This window comes from Grampus griseus (genome assembly GCF_964374135.1).
Source record: "Grampus griseus genome assembly, chromosome: X".
In the NCBI taxonomy this organism is placed as follows: Eukaryota; Metazoa; Chordata; class Mammalia; order Artiodactyla; family Delphinidae; genus Grampus; species Grampus griseus.
The window spans coordinates 75,027,494-75,053,927 of record NC_138999.1 but is presented as its reverse complement, the minus strand read 5'-3'; the positions used below and the strand labels follow the sequence as shown (position 1 = coordinate 75,053,927).

The window sequence follows — 26,434 nt, the reverse complement described above, 5'->3', positions numbered from 1 at the left end:
CTGTATATCTTCTTTGGAGAAATGTCTATTTAGGTCTTCAGCCCACTTTTGGATTGGGTTGTTTGTTATCTTGATATTGAGCTGCATGACCTGCTTGTAAATTTTGGCGATTAATACTTTGTCAGTTGCTTCATTTGCAAATATTTAATCCCATTCTGAGGGTTGTCTTTTCATCTTCTTTATGGTTTCCTTTGCTGTGCAAAAGCTTTTCAGTTTCATTAGGTCCCATTTGTTTATTTTTGTTTTTATTTCCATTTCCCTAGGAGGTGGGTCAAAAAGGATCTTGCTGTGGTTTATGTCATAGAGTGTTCTGCCTATGTTTTCCTCTAAAAGATTGATAGTGTCTGGCCTTACGTTTACGTCTTTAATCCATTTTGAGTTTATTTTTGTGTATGGTATTAGAGAGTGTTCTAATTTCATACTTTTACATGCAGATGTCCAGTTTTCCCAGCACCACTTATTGAAGAGTCTGTCTTTTTTCCCACTGCATATTCTTGCCTCCTTTATCAAATATAAGGTGACCATATGTGCGTGGGTTTATCTCTGGAATTTCTATCCTGTTCCATTGATCTATATTTCTGTTTTTGTGCCAGTACCATACTGTCTTGATTACTATCGCTTTGTGGTGTAGTCTGAAATCAGGGAGGCTGATTCTTCCAGCTCCGTTTTTCTTTCTCAAGATTATGCTGGCTATTAGCGGTCTTTTGTGTTTCCATACAAGTTGTGAAATTTTTTGTTCTAGTTCTGTGAAAAATGCCAGTGGTAGTTTGATAGGGATTGCATTGACTCTGTAGATTGCTTTGGGTAGTAGAGTCACTTTCACAATGTTGATTCTTCCAATCCAAGAACATGGTATATCTCTACATTTTTCGTATCATCTTTAATTTCTTTCATCAGTGTTTTATAACTTTTTGCATACAGGTCTTTTGTCTCCTTAGGTAGGTTTATTCCTAGATATTTTATTATTTTTGTTGCAATGTAAATGGGAGTGTTTTCTTAATTTCATTTTCAGATTTTTCATCATTAGTATATAGGAATGCTAGAGATTTCTGTGCAATAATATTGTATCCTGCTACTTTACCAAATTAATTGTTTAGCTGTAGTAGTTTCCTGGTAGCATCTTTAGGATTCTGTATGTATAGTATCATGTCATCTGCAAACAGTGACAGCTTTACTTCTTCTTTTCTGATTTGGAATTCTTTTATTTCTTTGTCTTCTCTAATTGCAGTGGCTAAAACTTGCAAAATTATGTTGAATAGTAGTGGTGAGAGTTTGCAACCTTGTCTTTTTCCTGATCTTAGTGGAAATGTTTTCCATTTTTCACCATTGAGGACGATGTTGGCTGTGGGTTTGTCATATATGGCCTTTATTAGGTTGAGGAAAGTTCCCTCTATGTCTACTTTCTGCAGGGTTTTTATCATAAATCTGTGTTGAATTTTGTCAAATGGTTTCTCTGCATCTATTGAGATGATTATTTGGTTTTTCTGCTTCAATTTGTTAATATGGTGTATCACATTGATTGATTTGCATATACGGAAGAATCTTGTATACCTGGGATAAACCCCACATGATCATGGTGTGTGATCCTTTTCATGTGCTGTTGGATTCTGTTTGCTTGTAGTTTGTTGAGGATTTTTGCATCTATGTTCATCAGTGATATTGGCCTGCTGTTTTCTTTCTTTGTGACATCCTTGTCTGGTTTTGGTATCAGGGTGATGGTGCCCTCATAGAATGAATTTGGCAGTGTTCCTCCCTCTGCTATATTTTGGAAGATTATGAGAAGAATAGGCTTTAGCTCTTCTCTAAATGTTTGATAGAATTCGTCTGTGAAGCCATCTGGTCCTGGGCTTTTGTTTGTTGGAAGATTTTTAATCACAGTTTCAATTTCAGTGCTTGTGATTGGTCTGTTCATATTTTCTATTTCTTCCTGGTTCACTCTCGGAAGGTTGTGCATTTCTAAGAATTTGTCCATTTCTTCTCAGTTGTCCATTGTATTGGCCTAGAGTTGCTTCTAGTAATCTCTCATGATCCTTTGTATTTCTGCAGTGTCAGTTGTTACTTCTCCTTTTTCTTTTCTAATTCTATTTATTTGAGTCTTCTCCATTTTTTCTTGATGAGTCTGGCTAATGGTTTATCAATTTTGTTTATCTTCTCAAAGAACCAGCTGTTAGTCTTATTGATCTTTGCTATCATTTCCTTCATTTCTTTTTCATTTATTTCTGATCTGATCTTTATGATTTCTTTCCTTCTGCTAACTTTGGGGATTTTTCTTCTTCTTTCTCTAATTGCTTTAGGTGTAAGTCTGGGTTGTTTTTTGAGACGTTTCTTGTTTCTTAAGGTAGGATTGTACTGCTACAATCTTCCCTTTTAGAACTGATTTTGCTGCATCCCATAGGTTTTGGGTCATCGTGTTTTCATTGCCATTTGTTTCTAGGTATTTCTTGATTTCCTCTTTGATTTCTTTAGTGATCTCTTGGTTAGTTTGTAGTGTATTGTTTGGCCTCCATGTGTTTGTATTTTTACAGATTTTTTCCTGTAATTGATACCTAGTCTCATAGCCTTGTGTTGGAAAAGATACTTGATATGTTTTCAACTTTCTTAAATTTACCAAGGCTTGTTTTGTGATCCAAGATATGATCTATCCAGGAGAATGTGCCATGAGCGCTTGAGAACAATGTGTATTCTGTTGTCTTTAGATGGTATATCCTATACATATCAATTATGTCCATCTTGTTTAATGTATCATTTAAAGCTTGTGTTTCCTTATTTATTTTCATTTTGGATGAGCTGTCCATTGGTGAAATTGGGGTGTTAATGTCCCCAACTCTGATTGTGTTACTGTTGATTTCCCCTTTTATGGCTGTTAGTATTTGCCTTATGTATTGAGGTTCTACTATCTTGGGTGTATAAGTATTTACAATTGTTATATCTTTTTCTTCGATTGATGCCTTGATCATTATGCAGTGTCCTTCTTTGTCTCTTGTAATACTCTTTATTTTAAAGTCTATTTTGTCTGATATGAGAATTGCTACTCCAGCTTTCTTTTGATTTCCGTTTGCATGGAATATCATTTTCCATCCCCTCCCTTTCAGTCTCTATGTGTCCCTAGATCTGAAGTGGGTCTCATGTAGACAGCATTTATATGGGACTTGTTTGTGTATCCATTCAGCCAGTATATGTCTTTTGGTGGGAGCATTTAATCCATTTACATTTAAGGTAATTATCAATATGTATTTTCCTATTACCAGTTTCTTAATTGTTTTTTATTTGTTATTGTAGATCTTTTCCTTCTCTTGTATTTCCATCTTAGAGAAGTGCCTTTAACATTTGTTGTAAAGCTGGTTTGGTGGTGATGAATTCTCTTAGCTTTTGTTTGTCTGTAATGGTTTTAATTTCTCCATCAAATCTGAATGAGATCCTGCTGGGTAGAATAATCTTGGTTGTAGGTTCTTCTCCTTCATCACTTTAAATATGTCCTGCCATGCCCTTCTGGTTTGCAGAGTTTCTGCTGAAAGATCAGCTGTGAACCTTATGGGGATTCTGTTTTGTGTTATTTGTTGTTTTTCCCTTCCTGCTTTTAATATTTGTTCTTTGTATATAATTGTTGATAGTTTTATTAATATGTGTCTTGTTGTGTTTCTCCTTGGATTTTTCCTGTATGGGATTCTTTGTGCTTCCTGGACTTGATTAACTATTTCCTTTCCCATATTAAGGAAGTTTTCAACTATAATCTCTTCAAATATTTTCTCAGTCCCTTTCTTTTTCTCTTCTTCTTCTGGGACCCCTATAATTCGAATGTTGCTGCGTTTAATGTTGTCCCAGAGGAGTCTGAGACTGTCCTCAATTATTTCCATTCTTTTTTCTTTATTCTGCTCTACAGTCATTATTTCCACTATTTTATCTTCCAGGTCACTTATCCATTCTTCTCCCTCAGTTATTCTGCTATTGATCCCTTCTAGAGAATTTTTTTTATTTCATTTATTGTTTTGTTCATCACAGTTTGTTTGCTCTTTAGTTCTTTTAGTTCTTTATTAAACGTTTCTTGTATTGTCTCTATTCTATTTCCAAGATTTTGGATCACCTTTACTGTCATTATTCTGAATTCTTCTTCAGGTAGACTGCCTATTTTCTCTTCATTTGTTAAGTCTCATTGATTTTGTCTTGCTCCTTCATCTGCTGTGTGTTTTTCTGTCTTCTCATTTCGCTTAACTTACTATGTTTGTGATCTCCTTTCGCAGGCTGCAGGTTCATAGTTCCCGTTGTTTTTGGTGTCTTCCCCCAGTGGCTGAGGTTGGTTCATTAGGTTGTGTAGGCTTCCTGGTGGAGGGGACTAGTGCCTGTGTTCTGTTGGATAAGGCTGGATCTTGTTTTTCTGGTGGGCAGTTCCAAGTCTGGTGGTGTGTTTTGGGGTGTCTGTGGCCTTATTATGATTTTATGCACCCTGTCTGCTAATGGATGTGGTTGTGCTCCTGTCTTGCTAGTTGTTTGGCATAGGGTGTCTTGCACTGTAGCTTGCTGGTTGTTGAGTGAAGCTTGGTCTTGGCATTGAAATGGAGATCTCTGGGAGACTTTCACCATTTTATATTACATGGAGACACAGCCCTGATGACTGAACTTGGCTCTCCCACCTCAGAGGCACAGCCCTTACACCTGGCTGGAGAACCAAGAGCCTTTCATCCACACGGCTCAGAATAAAAGGGAGAAAAATTAGAAAGGAAGAAAGAAGATAAAATAAAATATAATAAAATAATGTTATTAAAATAAAAATAAGTATTAAGAAAAAAATGTTTTAAGTAATAAAAAACAAATACAAAAGATGGACAGACAGAAACCTAGGACAAATAGTAAAAGCAAAGCTATACAGACAAAATCACACACAGAAGCCTACACATACACACAAAAAGAGAAAAAGGGGAAAGAAAATATATATCTTTGCTCTCAAAGTCCACCTCCTCAATTTGGGACAATTCATTGTCTATTCAGGTATTCCACAGATGCAGGGTACATCAAGTTGATTATGGAGATTTAATCCTTTTCTCTTGAGGCTTCTGGGAGAAATTTCCCTTTCTCTTCTTTGTTCGCACAGCTCCTGGAGTTCAGCTTTGGATTTGACGCCGCCTCTGCCTGTAGGTCGCCTGAGGGCGTCTGTTCTTTGCTCAGAGAGGACAGGGTTAAAGGAGTGGCTGAATCGGGGGCTCTGGGTCACTCAGGACAGGGAGAGGGATGGGTACGGATTTGAGGCAAGCCTGCGGTGGCAGAGGCTGGCATGACGTTGCACCAGCCTGAGGCGCACTGTGTGTTCTCCCGGGGAAGTTGTCCCTGGATCACAGGACCCTGGCAGTGACAGGCTGCACAGGCTCCCGGGAGGGGAGGTGTGGATAGTGACCTGTGCTTGCACACAGGCTTCTTGGTGGCAGCAGCAGCAGCCTTAGCATCTCATGCCCATCTCTGGGGCTCGCGCCTGTCTCTGGAGGTCATTTAAGCAGTGCTCTTAATCCCCTCTCCTCGCGCACCAGGAAACAAAGAGGGAAGAAGAAGTCTCTTTTCTCTTCGGCAGCTCCAGACTTTTCCTGGACTCCATCCTGGCTAGCTGTGGCACACTAACCCCTTCAGGCTGTGTTCACACCGCCAACCCAAGTCCTCTCCCTGGGATCTAAGCTCAGAAGCCCTAGCCTCAGCTCCCAGCCCCTGCCTGTCCTGGTGGGTGAGCAGAGAAGCCTCTCGGGCTGGTGAGTGCTGGTTGGCACCGATCCTCTGTGCAGGAATCTCTCCACTTTGCCCTCTGCACCCCTGTGGCTGTGCTCTCCTCCGCAGCTCCAACGCTTCCACGCCTCCGCCACCCACAGTCTCAGCATGCAAAGGGGCTTCCTAGTGTGTGGAAACCTTTCCTCCTTCACAGCTCCCTCCCACTGGTGCAGATCCTGTCCCTATTCTTTTGTCTCTGTTTTTTCTTTTGCCCTACCCAGGTACGTGGGGGAGTTTCTTGCCTTTTGCAAGGTCTGAGGTGTTCTGCCAGTGTTCAGTAGGTGTTCTGTAGGAGTTGTTCCACGTGTTGATGTAATTCTGATGTATCAGTGGGGAGGAAGGTGATCTCCACGTCTTACTCTTCTGCCATCTTCCGTAGGTTGATTTTTCATTTTGTTGATTGTTTTTCTTTTTGCTGTTTCCTGTACATTTTTAAATGTAAATAAAGGCTTTCTTTTAAACAAGTGACCACTACATTAACAGTAGTATTACATAAGATTTACATGGATCTTGAGTAAAAGCCCAGTTGATCTTACTCTGATGGTGTGATTATAAAAAATTCTGTTAGAAAAATCATACAAAAATGCATATTCATGTCTCTGTAATTTGGTTGTCAGTGCATTATAGGTAAATAACTTTGTCAAGATACCTAGGCACAATATCCACATTTCAATACCAGCACCATGTTAAGTGTTTCTTAATACAGGCTTCTAATTTTCAAAATGTAGTGGTCATTTCTAGAATTTGTTCTTCTTGATTAAGTTTCTTTTCTGTCTTTTCGATTGTATTTCCAAATACATCCCTATCTCAGGTTTAAATTAAATTAAAATATTCTCTTATTTGCTAAAATGGATTTCTGGGATGATATTGTTTACAAGTAACATGTTCTAGTAATTTAAGCTGTGGATGGAATATGATAAATTTAAGCATTCATTTTGATACATGATTGACTTATTTGGATTATGATAAAATTAACCTAACAACATATGGAAAACAGGATCAGAGACCTGCCAATAAATATGATCCTTATAAAACCAGTAGCAGAAAAGCCAGGACTATTTACAATGACTGCCTTGAAAAAGAGGAAGTAATCTCCCCCAGAATGTGGAAATTAGCAAGATGGATAAGGGCAGAATATTTCAAGCTTGAGGTATTTTCTAGTACTCCTCAAATTACACAGTGCCTACTTATGGGACTGCCATTAGGAGTCCAGAAGCAAGACTGAAAGATTATCGTCACTGGGCTCTTAAAAGCAAAATCTGGTCAACAACACTCCATTTAGGTATCTGGCTTTACCTTAACACGAACATTTTCCTAATGTAGAGAAATAACCTGCTTTTTATGAAACTACTAGTCACCTAATTATTGTCCAAAGGGATAAATATGTCACACACACACACCACACACAATGCATCAGTAGTTGACATACCGGGACTAAGGATATAGCTGTTGTTGTTGTTTTTTAATACTAAGGGTACAGTTTTGTAAGGAATTTTTTTTCTTATTTACTTCACAAAATACTAATGTTACCTATGGCTTATTGGATATGCTACTATTATAGCACATATTACATTTCATCTTACATTACAGTTATTGGTATACATATTTATGTTCTCTACTAGAATGTAAGCAACTGGAAAGCAGTTGTTTTATACCTCATTTTCTGTGTCAAGGTACTTGGATACATTATGCATTCTAAATGTCTATTGACATATGAATGAAGTAGTAGTGTAAAGAGAAGTTTTATTTTTATGTGACTTTTGTTTTCCAGACATGAGAGGAATTTACAGTAAATACACCTTCTTGAGTTTCATTTACCATTTTGTATCAGTGTAACAAACATGCAGTCTGGATCATTTTAGCTTGTTTAATAGTAGTGAGAGCATCTTGACATACAAAACTGAATCTAAATAGAGTGTCAAATCAAAACACTTCTGAAAAAAGAGCAAGACTCAGTTAGTGGGAAGGTCCAAGGCTTAAAGTATCTCTGCTAAGGCTGTCAACATGACAGAATTTTCATGGTTATCTGTTGTGGACAACATTCCCTTCATGTCTCACAAAGTGCTTCTTGAACAAGGGTTGACAAACTATAGCCCATGGTACCAAATCCAACCAGCCATCTGTTTTGTATGGTCTGTGAGCTAAAAATGGATTTTACATTTTCTTACTGGTTAACAGAATCAAAAGGATGCAAGAAAATTGAATACAATTCCAAATTCAATGTTCATAAATATGTTCTTATTGGAACACTGTTGCACTCATTCATTAACATATTTTCTAAGGCTGCTTTTGAGCTAAAGTCAGAGTTAAGTGGTAGCAACAGAGACTGGATGGCCTGCAAAATCCAAAATATTTACCCTGTTTCTTTACAGAGAGTTTGCCTACCCTTGTAAAACATTCATTGCTTTCATGTCCCACAATGCGTTTCTAGAATATCAACAGACATAAAAGTTTTTATTATCTTATATTTTTAGTTTGATTTTACCACAATCCAAATAATACAATGATGCATTAAAGTGGATCTTTAAATTTCTTTAATTCCATCCACTGCTTGGATTACTAGATAATGTTACCTGCTAAACATTACCATTCCAGATATCCACTTTAGTGAATGCGAGAAGGTTGTTTGTAATTGACTAGATTATATGTGGAAATCTCCTCAAATGAGAAATTAAAGGAAAGAATTGGTAAAATAGCAATGACTTTTTATACCTATTATAAAATAATTAAGTGAATGATTAAGCAATGGCTAAATAATTAGGAGGCAGTTTCTATCACCTATAAGAAACTATAGTATGCTTAACAATTAGCATTATCACATAAGATGAATGAGGCATGATGAAACTTGTTCAAAATGTAAAATGATAATGTTAACATTAATTGAATACTTACATGTAAGACACTGTTTAATGACTTTATATTTATTGCCTCAATTAATCTTCCACACAACCATATGAAATAGGTGCATATACTTTCCTCATTTTAAACACAAAGAGAAACTGAGAGGTTAAATAATTCACTTGAGGTCATAACACAAAAAAGTTGCAGAACTAGCCTTTGAATTTTGATACTTTAACTCCAGGGTGAATCTGATCATGCTTTTCTATATAGGATGTGGAAGGAAAATGTCCCTGGACACAAGCACACTTGGGTTGGTTATGGAGCCATACTTTTTTTTTGCATAAAACAATGAGCATTGTAGGTTTGTTAACATGAGTTGAAGATAAATTCCATTGCTCATAACAATTAACTTTTTCTTCACCGTATTAGCCATTTTGTTAGCGTGCTTTTTCATTTCCATTGGTTTTACAAAATAAGTGATGCCTGATATTTTGAGCAAATCAAATACAAACTGTGGTAGACTATGAAAATAATGATTCTTCTAAGGAGAACAAACAATAAATACAAAGTCACACTTTGTCTGCTGTCCATAACAATTAACAATTATTCTCTATGTTTGCAACCAGCAGCATAGAGAATATCAAGAGACAGGAGGAAAACTCGTTTGCATTTGGCACAGCAGCGAGAGAGTATTATTATGTACAAGCTCAGGTCTGACCTTTCAATGATGCCTGCTTAAAATTCATAGATATTGATTAAAGAAACTAATATTTTCAAATTTATATTGGTGCTTTTCAGTCACAGTTCACTTTGAAAATCAACTAGGTATATTTTTATAATCACATATTATTTTGGATGTTTTGCAGAGAAATGGCAAATTATGAAAAAAAATCATAAACACAGGGCATTTAGTACTGCTGAATCCCAGAAAAATAATCATTGAGTGTAAAAATCAGACACTTCAAGCAAAACATAAATTGCCATGAATATGATGTTTTAGCAGAAGGAATCAAGCTATTTTCCAGACAGGCAGGAGACATAAAGGGAACTGGAAATACTGGGGAGAAATTTATATTTAAATAAAAATGATGACAAAAAGTTTTAATTGAGAAAAAATAGTTTTATGTCCTCTTTATTACTTTCTGTTAAATGCAGCAGATATTGGATAATGATAAGTCCTCAATAGAAGATTCCATAGAAACCAGCATGAAAACAGTCTAAACCCAAAATGACTCAAAGTTTTAACACTTCTAAGAATATATGAACATATATATATATATATATATATATATACACACTGTATATTATACTGCATATATGATATGCAGATTATAACCTACATATTCTTGGTCCTTTTTGAATTATCTAATCTCATTAAAATGGCAACTTTTTGTATCTACTGTGCAGTACTCTCTTCTCAAATGTTAATGCATATTTTAGCCATAATTATTTATAAAATAGGGAAGTAAAATGAACATCTCATGTGATTTGTTTTATTTTAGTACTTAAAGAGTCTATGCTCTTTAATGAAACCTGAGAAAGTCAAAGGTTTGGGCAACAATGTCCAGCAAGAGAAGCAGCTCAAATACAAGATTAGGTGCAGCTTTGGGATCCGTAGTGTTATCTCTCTTCTTTCCAAGTTTTCTCACATAACTCCTTGTAATTTAAGTAGAGAAAGACAAACGAATGGGGATGAAGGATGTAGAGCTAGGTGAAGCTCATACTCAAAATCGCATGAGTGATATACTGTGGCAGAATTTAAGGCTTTCCCTTCTATTTCACCCTGAGACTCTGGAAAGTGTCCACAAAATAAACATCTAAATAAATAAAATAAAATGAGTTCAGATTATTAATTCCCAAGGTGATCAGTATGAGTAGAATTTACTAAGTAGAATTTTCTAAAAATCATTTTATCTTTTAGCTAGATGTTCTAACTATAGTAATAGTCCTCTAAAAGTTTAATTGCCACTTTTTTTCAATGGCAATTCTGTCACTTTAACTTATGTTTTTGCTCTGCTAATTAAATTACCATACCTAGTAAACTTTAGTGAGATATAGTCGTTTCCAGAAATAAGTATCAATAATACTCATGGTTCATACCCAGTTATGTAGGCATGATATTTTGGCATGGTTGGTTCCTGATACAACCCTGACATAATCAGCCAGAACATGTTTGAGGCTCAAATTAGAATCGCCTAATTCATGTTGAATTCTGTAGCACTCTGTAATCCCTTCTTAGAATACCTGAATTAATTTTAAAAACCAAATAATTATAAAAGTTCCCCATGTCCCCCCTTTTCTGGCCATGTGCTCTTAGTTTCCATTAAATGAGAAGAATGAACTTATAGCTATCAACAAAAATAATTAAATAGATATTGAACAATTTTTTTAAAATACTTGAGTAAAATCTGAAGGTCATGTATGATATTTAAGCTAGTTAAGATTTATTTAAGCATTTCATGAGTAAAACAAATCATATTTATTTAATTGTACCTTGAGAAGAGGGCATGGTTTTTGAAAGCTTGACCTTTTCTAGGAAGTGTGTGTGTGTGTGTGTGTGTATGTGTGTGTATGAGAAAGAGAGAGAAAAGAGAGAGAGAGAGAGAGATTGTATGTGTGTGTGTGTGTGTGTGTGTGTGTGTGTGTGTGTGTGTGTGTGTAGGCTGGATACTATTTTGGGACCTCTGAGATGAAAGTCACAGAGTCATTCCAGAATTTCCATTTAAAGTTGAAAAACTAGAAAACTATGTAAAATATAAAAAAATAAAATCATTGGAGAACATATTATTGAGAATTCAAATTAATATTATAAACAAAAATTATCTTATCTTTTATTACATCTTCTTGATGTACTCAAAGAGATGTGTTTTTGAAGGACAACTTGTACCAAGTCAATGATCTCTTGGTTCCAACATATCAACTAAAGCAAAAAAGCTGGGAAAATGTCTTGAAATCTTTAGTTTATTCTTTTACACATATATTCACTTGGTTATTTTTCAGCAGTGTAGGTATGACCTTGACCTTAATGGCTCTCTTAGTGATCTGAACACTTATTATAAATTCAAGAGCCATTCTTCTTTCTAGGGTGATGGAGGTAGGGAGGAGAAGAGATATTATTGTACTAGATATAATGAGTTTTATTTATTTTGATTGCACACAAAGGTCAAAGCAAGCCTTCTGGGAAATAACACTGTAACAGTGGTAGCATAGATGAGTGATTAAGATGTTTCTCAACATAAATATAATTTACAAATCAAAAAATTAAATAACAGGCTTGAATTCAATAAATAGAGTATGTTCTGATGTCACAGTGTATACCATTCTCACTACTATTAATAAACCATTTCATGTATCCTGTGATTTAAAGCCTTCAGTGTACTTCACTAATGGTACTGCATACATCAGTAAAAAATAAGAAAAACCTTAACAATAATAAAGATGCAAATGGTTTAATCATTAAAAATGTTTAATAGTCCATTAGCTTATAAGTGCTTCTTAGGTACATTTTCAGAATTAAGCAATCATCATTCAACAAACAAAAGAAATTCTGTTTCTATTTACCTATAAATTAATATATGTGATTTAGTGTAAAATTTAAAAAAATACATATACATGTTCAAATTCTAACTTTTGCAAATAACTTTAAATTATATTTTAACAGTATGTGATGACCAAGCTATTTAAGAATGACTTAATCAGATATCCTCTACTGTTTTACTTTAATAGAACCTTAGAAAGACTATCAGTTTATTCATTCAAAATGAAAGACAATGAAACACTACTTATTAATTTTGCCAAATATATCCCCCACATATAAGCCTTTTCCACACTTTTTGGCAGATTGATATTTTAGCTAAACAATGACTAGACTTCTCATGCACCTGTAAAAATCTATGCTATGCTGGAAGGATAAAAGGAAATAATTTTATGCAAGGGGAAATAACTATTATTTAAACTTGACTGGAAGCAATAACAGATGTTTCATGAATTTTCATGTTTTTGCCAGTATTTTCTTCTCTTTTTTTTTTTTTTTTGTGGTACATGGGCCTCTCACTGTTGTGGCCTCTCCCGTTGCAGAGCACAGGCTCTGGACGCGCAGACTCAGTGGCCATGGCTCACAGGTCCAGCTGCTCCACGGCATGTGGGATCTTCCCGGACCGGGGCACGAACCCGTGTCCCCTGCATTGGCAGGCGGACTCTCAACCACTGCACCACCAGGGAAGCCCCCTTTCTTCCCATTTCAATGGCAAAGAACTTTGAGTACCACCAGCAATTTTTATCCATTTATTTTTACAAGCCTCTCTCAACACAAAAGTAAAAAAAATTCTGTGATAGTCAGACCCTTACTAGATGTATAGCTGTCAACAGAAGACTAACTAAATTATCTAGAGGGAAGAAAGGGGATTTTAAGACTTTTTGGGCTTGAAGAAGAAAAAGTTGCAGGATAACTTTAAAGGTTATCCTAAATGTTTTACATAGATATATTTATCACCAGTTTTATATTGCTGAGAGGAAAATAAGCAAATAAGGCCTAATTGTTTTAGTATATTTGTTGGTTAGCTTACAGAGAAACTGTCAGTGTTATTTGAATTATCTCCTCATCTTTGAATAAAGTTGCAACATTGATCTACTTAAGAATAACAGCATAAATATGATCTCATTCAGTTCTTGATTACCCATACCACTTATGGGCAGAAGCCAAAAAAGTAGATGATTCCTTGACCAGAGATAGTCATTGTGTTGTTCTTGAACTCCTGAGTGTATGGAGAAGCCCCTGTGTGGTGACAGACAATTTACAAAGCAAAACATCTATTCTCAAAATGACTGAATATTTTAGATATTTTCTGCAAATAGTAGAATGAATAAGATGATTTAACTATTTTTTATGGTAAAAAAGGTATGTAAAATGTCCTAGTTTATGTCTTTGATGTGGCAGTTATCTGATGTGAAGTGTAAAAATTATTGCATGTAGTTATTTGTAAGAAATTCTGTAAACAGGCTAACATAGGCACTTTTAGACATCAGCTATAATGATGATTGCACACCCATAAATTTATCTAAAGGAAGTAGCTGAATATGCTATTAAGAGAAGAGCACGGTTAAAGTCCAAGATTTAGGAAATTTGGCTTATAGTTACAGTTTTGCCACTAATTAGCTATAGTTATTCTATGTTTTAACCTTTTCTCACACCTGTCTATTTCTTTAAAAGTCCTTTCTAACCAAAATCCTAAGATATTTATAAATGTGCAATTTTTATAAACTTCAGTCAAATGAAACGGGATAAAAAATTCAGAGCATAAATTTCCTTTTTCTTCATATGTATAGTAGTTATGAAAATAATTATAGCATATATACTTGCTTTGATCACATGTGGCAAGTTCAAATGTATGTACTTTTATTTCTTTAATATAGAAATAAAAATCATCTCAATCTTGATACATTATCAAGATGTACACTAATTGCTATCAAACTTGCTTTATCCTTAAGCAAGACAAGTTATTTAGATCAGCCAGGGCTTCCCTGGTGGCACAGTGGTTGAGAGTCTGCCTGCCAATGCAGGGGACACGGGTTCGTGTCCCAGTCTGGGAAGATCCCACGTGCCGCGGAGCGGCTGGGCATGTGAGACTTGGCCGCTGAGCCTGCGCGTCCAGAGCCTGTGCTCCGCAACGGGAGAGGCCATAACAGTGAGAGGCCCGCATGCCGCAAAAAAATAAATAAATAAAAAATAAGTATCTATAGTATATATAGCATTATATTAGTAATCGTTGTCCAACCTTCAAAATACCTCACCTGAGAGTTGACGGACCACAATGATGGTAAAGTGTCATTGGTTATTTTGTTTCTGAGTTGAAAAATTAACCATAATGAACATTTTCCATGTGGTTGAAATTTGTTGCTATTCTTGGATTAAACTTTCTATGTTTGCATTTCAACACGTCTTGAGTCATTAACCCTACTTCCATCTTAATTATCCTGGGTAGCTTCTATATTAAACACTAGGAGAGCTGAACTGAGTTGCTACCTTGTAACTGCTTTTAAAACTTTTATTGCGAGGGTGTGCTCTTCCATTCCAACTGGAAACTCCATAAGGGTAAGATATATGTTTTTATTCCTTTGTCATCCTTTCACAGAACTTAATAAAGTTCATTACACATGGAAGAATGAAAGGCTAAATTAATGCTGCTGACTATTTTTAAAGCATTTTCTTGGTCAATATTTGAGAACTTAATGTAAATCATAGATTCAAGTGTATTTACTATTCTGTATATAAAGTACAATCAATTATTATGCTTTATAACCTATTATACTTTATATGAGACCTTGCTGTTTTATTTATTGCATGTTTACAAATATATCAAGTATTAGGATCCTGTAGGAATCCTGACAAATTAGGCTTGCAGGAGCTGACGAAGTGTTTTTTAAAGTTTGGTTCAGAAGTTTGTTAAAAATTCAGATTCCTAAATCTCACCTCAAAACTAATAAGTTAAATTCTCTGGTAGTGGATACTGAGTAACTACATTTTTAACAAGCTCCCCAGATTATTTTTGGGCACAGTGAAGTCCAAGATCCTATTTGCACTAACAAGAAAGAGAATTGCCCCAGGTATAGCTCATTAAACTAGCATCTCTGAAAATTATCTGCCTCCCACACTCCATTACAACCAACATAATACTGGAAGTCCTAGCCAGAGCATTTAAGAAGATAAATAAAAGTTATCCCAATCAGAAAGGAAGAAGAAAAATTATCTGTGTTTGCAGACAACATGCTCTTATATGTAGATAACCCTAAAGACTCCTCAAAAAAGCTGGTAGAACTAATCAACAAATTCAGTAAAGTTGCAGGATACAAAATAAACATTTAAAATCCTTTCTGTTTCTACACCAACAACGACCTACCTAAAAAGGAAATTAAGAAAACTATTCCATTTACAAAAGTGTCAAGAAGAATAAAACACTTAGGAATAATGAAATTGAACCTTATGGCATATACAAAAATCAACTCACAATGGATTAAAGATTTTAATGAAAACCTGAAACCATAAAACTCCTAGCAGAAAACATGGGGAAAAAGCTTCAAGACATTGGTCTTGGCAATAATTTCTTGGATATAATACCAAAGCACAAGCAACAAAAATGAAAATAGACTAGTGGGAATACATCAAACTAAAAGTACATAAAATAGCAAAGGAAACAATCAATACTCAAAAGGAAAATAACAAAGGAAACAATCAATACTCAAAAGGCAACCTATGGAATGGAAGAAAATATTTATAAACCATCTATCTGATAAGGGTTAATATCTAAAATATGTAAGGGACTCACACAAGTCAATAGCAAAGAAACAAATAATCTGATTTAAAAATGGGCAAAGAAATAGACACTTCTTCAAAGAAGACATACAAATGGCCAACAGGTATATAAAAAGGTGCTCAACATCACTAATCATCAGGGAAATACAAATCAAACCCACAGTGAGATATCATCTCAAATCTGTTAAAAATACTATTATAAACACAACAATAACAAAAAAACAAATGATAACAAGTGCTGGCGAGGATGTGGAGAAATCAGAACCTTTGTTATATGTTGATGGGAATGTAAAATGGTGCAGCTGCGAAGGAAATCAGTTTGGAACATCCCCAAAAACTTAAAAATAGAACTACCACAGGATTCAGCAATCACACTTCTTGATATATATCATTAAAAAAATTGAAATCAGTTTCTTGAGGAGATATTTTCACTGCCATGTTCATTGCATCATTAGTCACAGTATCCAAGACATGGAAACAGCCTAAGTTTCCATTAACAGATGGATGCATAAAGACAATGTGGTATATACATACAATAGAGTATTATTCGCCTTAGAGAAATCCTGCCTTATACGACAACATCGGTGAACCTGGAGGGCATCATGCTAAGTGAAATAAGCCAGTCACAGAAGGACAAAAGCTGTATTATTTCATTTATATAAAGTACATAAAATAATCCAACTCATAAAAACAGAGAGTAGAATGGTGGTTTCCGGTGACTGGGGGGGAGTGGGAAATGGAGAGTTGTTGTTGAATGGATGGAGTTTCAATTATACAACTTGAATAGGTTCTAGAGATCTGCTCTACAACTTTGTGTCTATACTCTATTGTGTACTTAAAATTTTGTTGAGAGGATAGAACTCAATTTAAGTATTCTTGCCACAATAAAACTAAAGCTAAAAAGATATTTTTGAAAATTAAAAATCACTTATTCAAATGTTTAGTGAACTGCTCAGAGTCCTGGAATACCATTCAACTAGACCTTGAAAAAAAAAAAAGCATCATGCTTTTTAAAATCTAAACATCCTAAATGGATATTCCACATGTCAAGTCCTATATTTTCTATTTTTTCTCACCACATTTTTTTCCCTTAAAGCATTATATATATTAACATGCTTTCTTTGCTACCATTCATTACTTTGTTTTTCCTGTGTAATGGAATGTTGGAGAATCTGAGGAAAGCAAGTGGAACTTCTCCCTAAAATTACTCACAGACACAAAATATTTTTCTTTTTTTCGGTACGCGGGCCTCTCACTGTTGTGGCCTCTTCCGTTGTGGAGCACAGGCTCCGGACGCGCAGGCTCAGCGGCCATGGCTCACGGGCCCAGCCGCTCCGCGGCATGTGGGATCTTCCCAGACCGGGGCATGAACCCATGTCCCCTGCATCGGCAGGCGGACTCTCAACCACTGCGCCACCAGGGAAGCCCGTAGACACAAAATATTTGAATAACTTCTTGGACGTTAAAAAACCCAGACCTCTAAGATAAAGTCCAGATAGTCCTTATCTGTCTTTTAAGATCTTCCATGATCTATGCCTGACCTTCCTTTTTTGCTTAACTTTGTACTATTCTCCAATGTATATCATTCACTTCTGCCAAACTGAAATCTGTCATTTGAGCACACCTTAAATTTCTATGTTTCAGTGCCTTTTTCAAGGTACTGTGTTTGTCCTCCTACCTAGAATTCATTCTTCCTCATATCTGTATCAAAACGCTATCCATCCTTAAAATTGGTCTCAAATCATGCTCCTCCATGAAACATTCTAAGATTGCTCTGGTCAGAAGAATTATTTCTTGTCTTTGAATGCCTAGCAGTTTCAATGACCAAGCAACTTAAACTGTTTTTGCAATACACTCTTTTTTTTATTGCCATAAACCTTCCAAGTAGATGCACTTTAGCTCCCCAACAGTATTTTAAGTCTCAAGTGGGAATCAACATCTATTATTTATCTTTCATCTTTAAAGTGCCTAAGAAAACATAATGCATACAATTGGAATTCAATAAACACTTGTTGAATGGCAGAAACAAATGAATATCAACATCTTATTTAAGCAATTGGCTTGTTGAATGTTACAACAGAATTCAGACTAAATTAAAGAGTCGCCTAAAGTGTTATGTGACAGTCTGTTACACATGCAATTGTTTATTAGTATTGTTATAGACAATGCAATCAACATTAGCCAGAAAAGGACATCTAAATGCCACTGTGGTGAAGCAATCTAGTTATACAGGGAAAATGTGGACAAAAGACTTAACAGTTAGCTTCTATTGAGTGAGCTGAAAGTGAAATAACCAAGAACCCATCACATGTTAAAGACCTGCCAAAAACACTTGTAAGGTGTATAGTATGGCTCCTGAAGAAGCAATAGCAATACACAGTGTGTAAGAAGGGCAACAAGTTTACATTCTGTACAATAGCATTTGAAAGCATGAAAAGGACAAGCCACTTCGACTAACAGTAACAGATTAAGAAAAGTTAACCAGGAGTAAAAAAGCATTCACTTCTGATAGTTTCAATAAACATAATTGCTAGTATTGCTCTCCTCCAGTGCAAATGCTAGTGATATGTAAGTATTATATCTATATATTGATTTGGGAAATAATTATTTTACAATGTTTTCAGAGTAAAAACATATGTTGAATAAAATTTCAGTAATACTTTTTCCATCCTAAAACATCAGATAATGAAAACTATTTGATTTTGATTTTCTCACTTTTAGTTACATTCTCTTAGTTATTTTTAAGTCTATTTACAAAATCTTATTTCTCAACCACTGGGATACATATTGTCCATTCTCTTTAGTGAAATTGTAATCTTAATGGAATGGAATCACCATGAATAAAATATACTCAATGGCTGTATTTTTCATTTTAGCATGGAGTAATACAGATTTTTATATAAAGAAGCTTGTTTTATATGTGCCATTGTTTCCTCCTAAGAGATAAACCACAGACAGTAATATGAAGAAATAGAAAAAATGTGGCAGGCCATATTTTCATTTGAAAGCTCCGATAAATATATACCACTTCATTAGTAACCATGGTGTTCTGGAGTGATTAAATAAAAATGAGTTTATTTATACCCAACTATGACTTTATTAATTGCTATGCCCTTAAAAGTTGGTCCAAGCCAAATGATAGAATCAATATCATGGGGATAAGAATTGAAATTGCATGTAATGTTTAGTTGTTAACAGAACTTTAACTGATTTCCCTAAGATTGCCCTTAGGATAAAATCTTGTTGCTAATGTATAAAATTTTTGCATGGAGGAGATAACAGCCCACTAATTTTTTTTTCAGCCCACTGATTTTGATTTGGTATCCTTCTATTCAGCTGCCAAAGAAAAAAAATAAACAAAACTAACAAATAACAACATGTACTCAATTCTTAAAATTGGGTGGTCTTCCAGCATTGATTTACTAAATCTATTTACTAAGATAGTCTTTGCTAAAATATTGTACATTTTTAAAGAAAAATTGTGATAGTGTAATGATAGTATAGGGAGTTCCTATAAACCCCACATCCAATTTTCCCTATTATCAATATCTTACACTAGTCTGGCACAGTTGTTACCATTAATTGACCAGTTTTGATACATCATTATTAATTAAAGTCCATTCTTTATTCAGATGTCCTCAGTTTTTACCTAAAGTCCTTTTTCTTTTCCATATCACATTTATTCATCATGTATTCTTAGGCACTTCTTGGTTGTGACAGTTTCTCAGATTTTCATTGTTTTTGATGACATTTACAGCTTGAAGATTAAACACCAAGCATTTTGAAAAATGTCCTCCTATTTGGATTTGTCTGATGTTTTTCTCATGATTAGATTGGGATGGGGACGATGGGTTTTATGGAGGTAGAAGACAGAAGTAAAGTGCCATTCTCATCACACCATACCAAGTATATATACTGTCAACACTGCTGAGCAGTTTTGATGTTAACCTTGATTACCTGGCTGAGAGTATTCTTCATGTTTCTCCACTGTAAATGTACTCTTCCCCCACCATGCTTCCATGCTATACTCACTCTCCGAAAAGAAGTCACTATGTGCAACCCACACTTAAGGTACAGTGTTCAGCTCCACCTCCTTGAGGACAGAGTATGTACATAAATTATTTGGAATTCTTCTGCACCAGAGATTTGTTTTTTCTGTCTTATTTATTTAAACATTGATTTATATCAATACAGACTTAAATTTTTATTTTTTACTTAGGTTTATAATACTTTTTTTTGTTTGTTTGCTAATATTGTTCCAGCTTTGGCCATTAGGAGCTTTTTCAGTTGGCTTCTGTGTCCCTTTGACATACCCCCATGATTACTTTTTTGAGGACTTTCTACTTTATGGCACAAGATATTCCAGAGTCATCTTGCAGAATACTGACTTATGTTTCTTTATTAAGGATCCAGTGTTCCCCAGTCCTCCACCTCAATTTTAGTTTTTCATCTCCTTCAAATATAAGAATTTCACACTGATATACATATACACATACACACATATACATGTATACATATGTGTGTATGTATGTGCATGTGTGTATATATATAGCATTGAAACTATTTTTACTTACAAGGTCATAGGAAAGAAATCAAAAAGATTAGTATTAAGGGGCAGATGTCTTACAAAAATCAGAAAGGAGATATACAAGTTTAAAAAATAAATTTTAATGTACTAAGTGATTGAATATTTAAGCAACGTGTAACAGGTCAATGCAATTAATATGCTGCTCCTGAAGTCACATATTAAGTAGTACCACATACTTTAAGTTCTTTATTTATATTTCCAAATGCAGAAGAAAAATGATTCTTGTCTTTCAAATACCAGAAATAACTATAGGTGCTTAATCATAATACTTAAAGAAACATGACCCTAACATATTGCCAGATGCCTAGATGGAAAGGAGTCCCAATTTTCTCAAATATTAAATATATTTTAATTAATGTTAGCTTAAATATATATGCAATACCACAATGTTAAGAATGAGTCGTGAGGACCATGGTACCTCACTCTCAGGAAAGAGGCTGTGAGTAGCAAGGATTTAAAATCAACCAACATAAGTTCATTAGGAATTAGGAATGTTAGGAATCATTGCACTAAGTTTAAATTATGTGTTAAAATATTCTAAATTTAGTAAAGCAATTGAATAACTTATGTAGTTTTATATGGTACATTTTAACCCATCGACAAAAGGATTTAACCTTAAATTTTCTATAAACAACAATAAACCTGTAGTTAGCTCCTTATTCTTTCCTTTGAAGTAACAGTTTCTACTGAATAATGCAGTGTGAAATTAAGTAACACAGGCCTAGTTCTGAACTTTAGAAGGCCACATTATTTTTGCCTTGTAAGAAGATAAGCAAAAACCACAACAGATATCCAACAAAATAATACCCAGAGAAAGATGTGAATGTTACCTTTACATTCAAAAATTTTCCTTGGGAACATGCGAAAATATATGTAAAATATTTAGTGCCTGGAACATGGTAAAGGTTTACAAAAGGTACTTATTATTTTTAACGTTGTATTATTACTGTTACTTTTCCAAAATCATCTGCTACCACTTTCCAAAATCATCTGCTACCACTCTCCCCTTTAAAAACCCTACTCCAGCTGCACTAGCCTCCTTGTGTTTAAACATATCAAGCACACTCCCATCTCAGGGCTCTTGAAATTGCTGTTCTGTCTTCCTGGAAAGTGCTCCCTGTAAATAACCAGGTACCTTACTTCCTACTTTATGAGAAAAGATATTACAATAAACTTCATTATTTAAGATTTCTCTTATGCATAAATATTTCCCAAGCATATTCCATATCACAGATGGATCTGTGTTGAGGATGAAGACGCACAATACATTTGGCCTTATCTGAATTGTTTTGTTAAGAAAGCAAATACACCATCATGTGTCCATTTTCACAAAGGACACAGGGGCCACTGTACATGAGGCATATGGTCTGCTGGCTGCATAGCCAGAACCTCAGAGGACAAAATGACACCATGGTTAACAGGATGGCTGGAAAGTCTCCTCTGTGACCATGGAATATGCATGTGATCTTAAAGTCACTATAGTAAACAACAAGTCTGGACATATTTTTGAATTCACCAGTTAAGGGTGTTTGGAACATTAATCAATGGACTGTGTGGGGACATGTGCCATTGATGTAAATAGAAAAAATATGGATGGAGGTTAGGGGCTCCCCTGTAGCACAGCAGCAGTAACCTCTCATTTGTTTGAATTTTTGAGTCAGACACCCTCATGGCTTTCTCTTCATTTAGATGGCTTCACTTCATTTAGATCTCTGCTCAAATGTTACCTCATCAGAAAGGCCTTCCCTATCTGAAGGAGTATCCCTTCTTCACTCTATTCCCTCTAATTATTTTTTCTTCATAGTACTTACAACCATTTAAGTACTACATTTTGGTTTATTTTTATTATCTCTCTCTCCCCATTAGAATGTATACTCTATGAAAACAGGTTCTCTGTTTTGATCCTGTTTTATCCCCAGTGCCTAGAAGTGTGCCTGACACCCAATGGTGCTCAATATTTGTGGAATGAATTATTAATTAATTCTAGGTCTTATTCATCCAATCCCCCCTTCTTTGGGATATCAAAGTATATAGTGCCAGCTGCTCTTTTTTTTTTTTTCTAGGCAAGCTCACTTGAAAACTGAAAAGGTCTCAAATGGAGGGAATTTGGAGTCTTGTCTAACACTGCAATACTGGAAAAGATACACAAAATCATATATCATACAATTAGTAATTTATGCAAAAACCAAAAGCCCCAACAGGTAGTATGAGGATATTATCCCCATTCCTGCTAATTCCTTAAAACTAAACACCCCTGTGAATCTCCAGCTTTGCACTGGGGCATGTTGTTCTGGGCCCATACACATATCATCAGCATTTTATTTAATGTTCTCAAGCGCAATGAGGAGATAACCGCATTTGTCTTGGCAAATGCAGTTTACCAATTTATACACCTGGGTACTTAGGCATCATCTCTTTATGAGCAGTTAAAATATATATTATATATATATACATATATATATAATCTTATAACTAAATATTCTGTAATATAAAGGCATAATCATAATACACTTAAAATATTCTGATTTTTGGAATTCTAGGGATGAAATAAAGAAAATAAAGGACATTGAGCAAGGTCATTATGGGGAAGCAAAGATGCAGAGTTCGTAGATAACTAGGACAAAAAGAAAATGATAATTGAGCCCAGGCATACTGATATGTGCATACTCACGGTGTGGGATCGTGATACAGAGTTGCTCATAAATGAAGTACATACTATACTTCAATTACATAGGAATGTATTGAGGTTTTTAAATTCCACAAAAACATATTAATATAACTTAATACCTTGGCTTTACTATCTGTTTTAGTAGTAATGGTAGTTTATTCAACTATATTACATGTTAGTAATTTAGTCCATTCTCTATTAATCCCCTGCAATATTTGTAGGAAGCAGGATGGCTTAAAGACCTTTATTTTGCCCCAAGTGTTAGAGCCCATCTTGTGTTCTCCACACTGACTGCCATTTTTGTTTGTTTGTTTGTTTTTTAACCACAAGACTTCTATTGAGGGGATAACAGGTTGCTGCCAACTTCGCAGGATTTTTTTCTCCTGCTTCTCAATTTTGTTGAAAAAGAGAGGCATTAGGAAAATGGGGCATAAAAGAGTTCCGTATCAAACTCTCTTTACCCAAGATGAAACAATTCAGAATGGGTAATGATAGATTAATAAACCATCATATTTCAATTAATAAGGTCCTCAATTTACCCCTTCTCTTCTGCTTAAAATATCCTTGGCACATCTATAAAACCACTTCCTGTATTTATTTTAAGAAAATATTAACTTTCCACTGTAACCATATGATATTTAAGAGAAAATTTTTTAGAACATGAACACTATCAAGAATAAAATAAAAAGAAAATATATTAAAAAATATTACTTGGTGACAATTTATATTCGACATTTTATCTGGCATTTTCATTTAGCAACTAATTTATTGTAAATATATTCTCATGCTGGAAAATCAGTTTAGGGATCCTCAAAGAATTTTGTCAGGAAGTCACAGTGGATAATTTAAATTATTCTACAACAGAGTCAAATGTGCTTAATATTAACTTCCAAATTCAGCAGTTTTTAAAATTGTTGTCCATGGTGAGGGGAAATAATTTGAAAACCTGCTGAATCTAAAGCATAGATTATATATTACTTTGAAATCCAAGTATTTGTACTAAATACAACCTGCAATCCCAAAAGTTATACAGTATTTTCTGGAGTAATCACAAAAATATTTAGGAAAATTCTTACATACACATTTTATTTCTTAAGACATCTGTATCACAATCTATTATTATACTTAAATTCATTTCAAAACATCATTTCATTATTTACATTTCATACAGAAAGACTGAGTTCGTATAAAGGTATCATTTTGCACAGTTGCTTTGTCTTTTGCCATAATGTTGTTATGCTGTTTTTTCTATTGATTATGTTTTAAAATTATGGAAGCAAGGAACTGTCAGGTAGATATATTACAAAAACATATCTAGAAGCAAATTTGCCAGTCCTTCTCCTCTAAACTTATGTAGAGACACAGTATACCAAATACCCAGATTTCTAAATAAGTTAGCATACCTTCATGTTGAACTGCTATAAAATTTAAGACATTTCAAAAATACCTTTTTCTGTAGCTCTTTTACACTTTAATTACATTACCAAAATTAATTGTGTTAATTGTGTCTACAACATGTTGGGGAAATAAAATGTGATAATGAAACAAGAAAAAAAAAAGTAAAGATCTACTAGATTAAGTTATGTTAGACAATATTAGAGGAGGGAACATAATTTCCTTCCACTCAAATAATTCTGGTGGACAGAAAAATAAAGTCAAATATTTTATGAGCTATACTTAAACTATACTTTATTATCACTTCTTATTCAATTTTAATATTCTGAAACACCTGACATGTTCCATTTCCTACTTTAAGATCTCACTGCTGTAAGCAACATTTCATTACTTGCTTTATGCAAAATATTTTCATAATTGCAAGCTAGCTATGAAACTAACACAACTTGAAAGAAATCTCAAATGCCAAAGGAAACTGTTCTGTACTCTCACATAAAGATAACATTTATCAAGCGTCAGTATAGCAACCACGTACTAAGGAATAGATAAGGATGTGCTGAGCAGTCAGAGCTTTTATTTTGTCAGAGTTGGCCTGACAAAGTCAGAAAGAGTTCTATATAATTCATCACACTTGTACAAAAAATCATAACTATTTGAACATTCAAGCCATAGAGGATATATACAGAAAATTAGCAATTATAATAAACATCTCTTAGAACTGAAACAGTATTCTTAATGGAATTGGAATGGAATAGGAAAAGTAAACTCACAACTGTAAAGCATATATCCCATTAATTATCAAAATGAATGTATTATTACTATTTTCCTTTATAGACCTAGAGGAGGGGGTTACTTGGAGACCCTGATTGGCTGCATACAAATTCAGAGATTATTATAACACTTTTATTTAAACATTAAATGAGAGTTTTAGAGGATAAGTTAACCTAAGCTATGACTTTGTTGTTATGTTTTCGAAAACTCCTACCTTGCTGTTGAATCTTCTGTATTGTCATCAGCCATCATCTCCAAATCTTGTGAGTGTTTCTCACAAGCTTCTTTGAACAAATTCTCCTCTGGAACTGCTTTAGGAGTATCTTCATTTGCTCGAAGATGTTCTATCAGGTTTTGTGGGTGCCAATTCTGAAGGGCTCTTTGATGGGAAGGGGCCGATCCTGGCACTGGTGTCAGTATGTTGTGGTGGACAGGACTATTGCTTTTCTTCAGTCCATTTCTGTCCCGAGAGTGGTTCTTCAACCTGCCCTGAACCGGGGTCCCTCTATGCTCATATCCTTCCTGCTGAAGGCAGTTTCCAGTGTTGGGCGAACCTTGAGAAGGATGACTAAACCACCTCCAGCGTAGTCTTAGGATCTGTTTCACATCAAACTCTTTCTTGCCAGACACTGACATCGTTGCAGGAGGAAAGACAAAAGCCTTCTCTCACAGAAAGGAAACAGCCTTTGTTATCTCTTGTTTCTCTGCCTCTTCTGTAGGACTAACAAAAGCGTAAGTGCCGAGAGCAGTCTTTCTTGCTCTCCCCTCCCCCGCTGTCTGTGGTATACTGTGAATACTTCTAGCTTTCCAGCTGAAGCAGAAAGCTGCAGCTAACAGTGTAGGTGGGAACCCATACAGACAGGATGATGAGGTCAGACCTTAAACAAGTAAATCAGCTTAGCACAGGAAAGCAGCTACCACAACACACTCCAGCTGCTAGATTTGTACACTCCCAACCCTCCTGCCTGGACTTGCAAATATCTAACCCAGCTCCTTCCTAACTGAAGTACAGTAGCTTCAGCCTTTAAATCCAAGCAAGTGAGCAAAAGCAAAGTGTTTAAATTCACTTCCTTCCAGATCCCACTCACCCCATCCCCTGCCAGATTTCATTTCCTGG

The 26,434-nt window shown here is 35.0% G+C and overlaps 1 protein-coding gene across 3 annotated transcripts in view; it reads right to left on the bottom strand.

Moving 5' to 3' along the window:
- The window catches only part of KLHL4 (kelch like family member 4), a gene marked incomplete at its 5' end in the record, with an annotated part of 112,999 nt that extends 87,046 nt beyond the window's left edge, over positions 1–25,953 (bottom strand). For all 3 annotated transcript variants that reach the window (XM_082681278.1, XM_082681279.1, XM_082681280.1), the window contains one exon: positions 25,532–25,953. In XM_082681278.1, the coding sequence (XP_082537404.1) occupies positions 25,532–25,953 (422 nt within the window). The remainder of the gene's footprint in view (positions 1–25,531) is intronic.
- Positions 25,954–26,434: the final 481 nt, after the last annotated feature.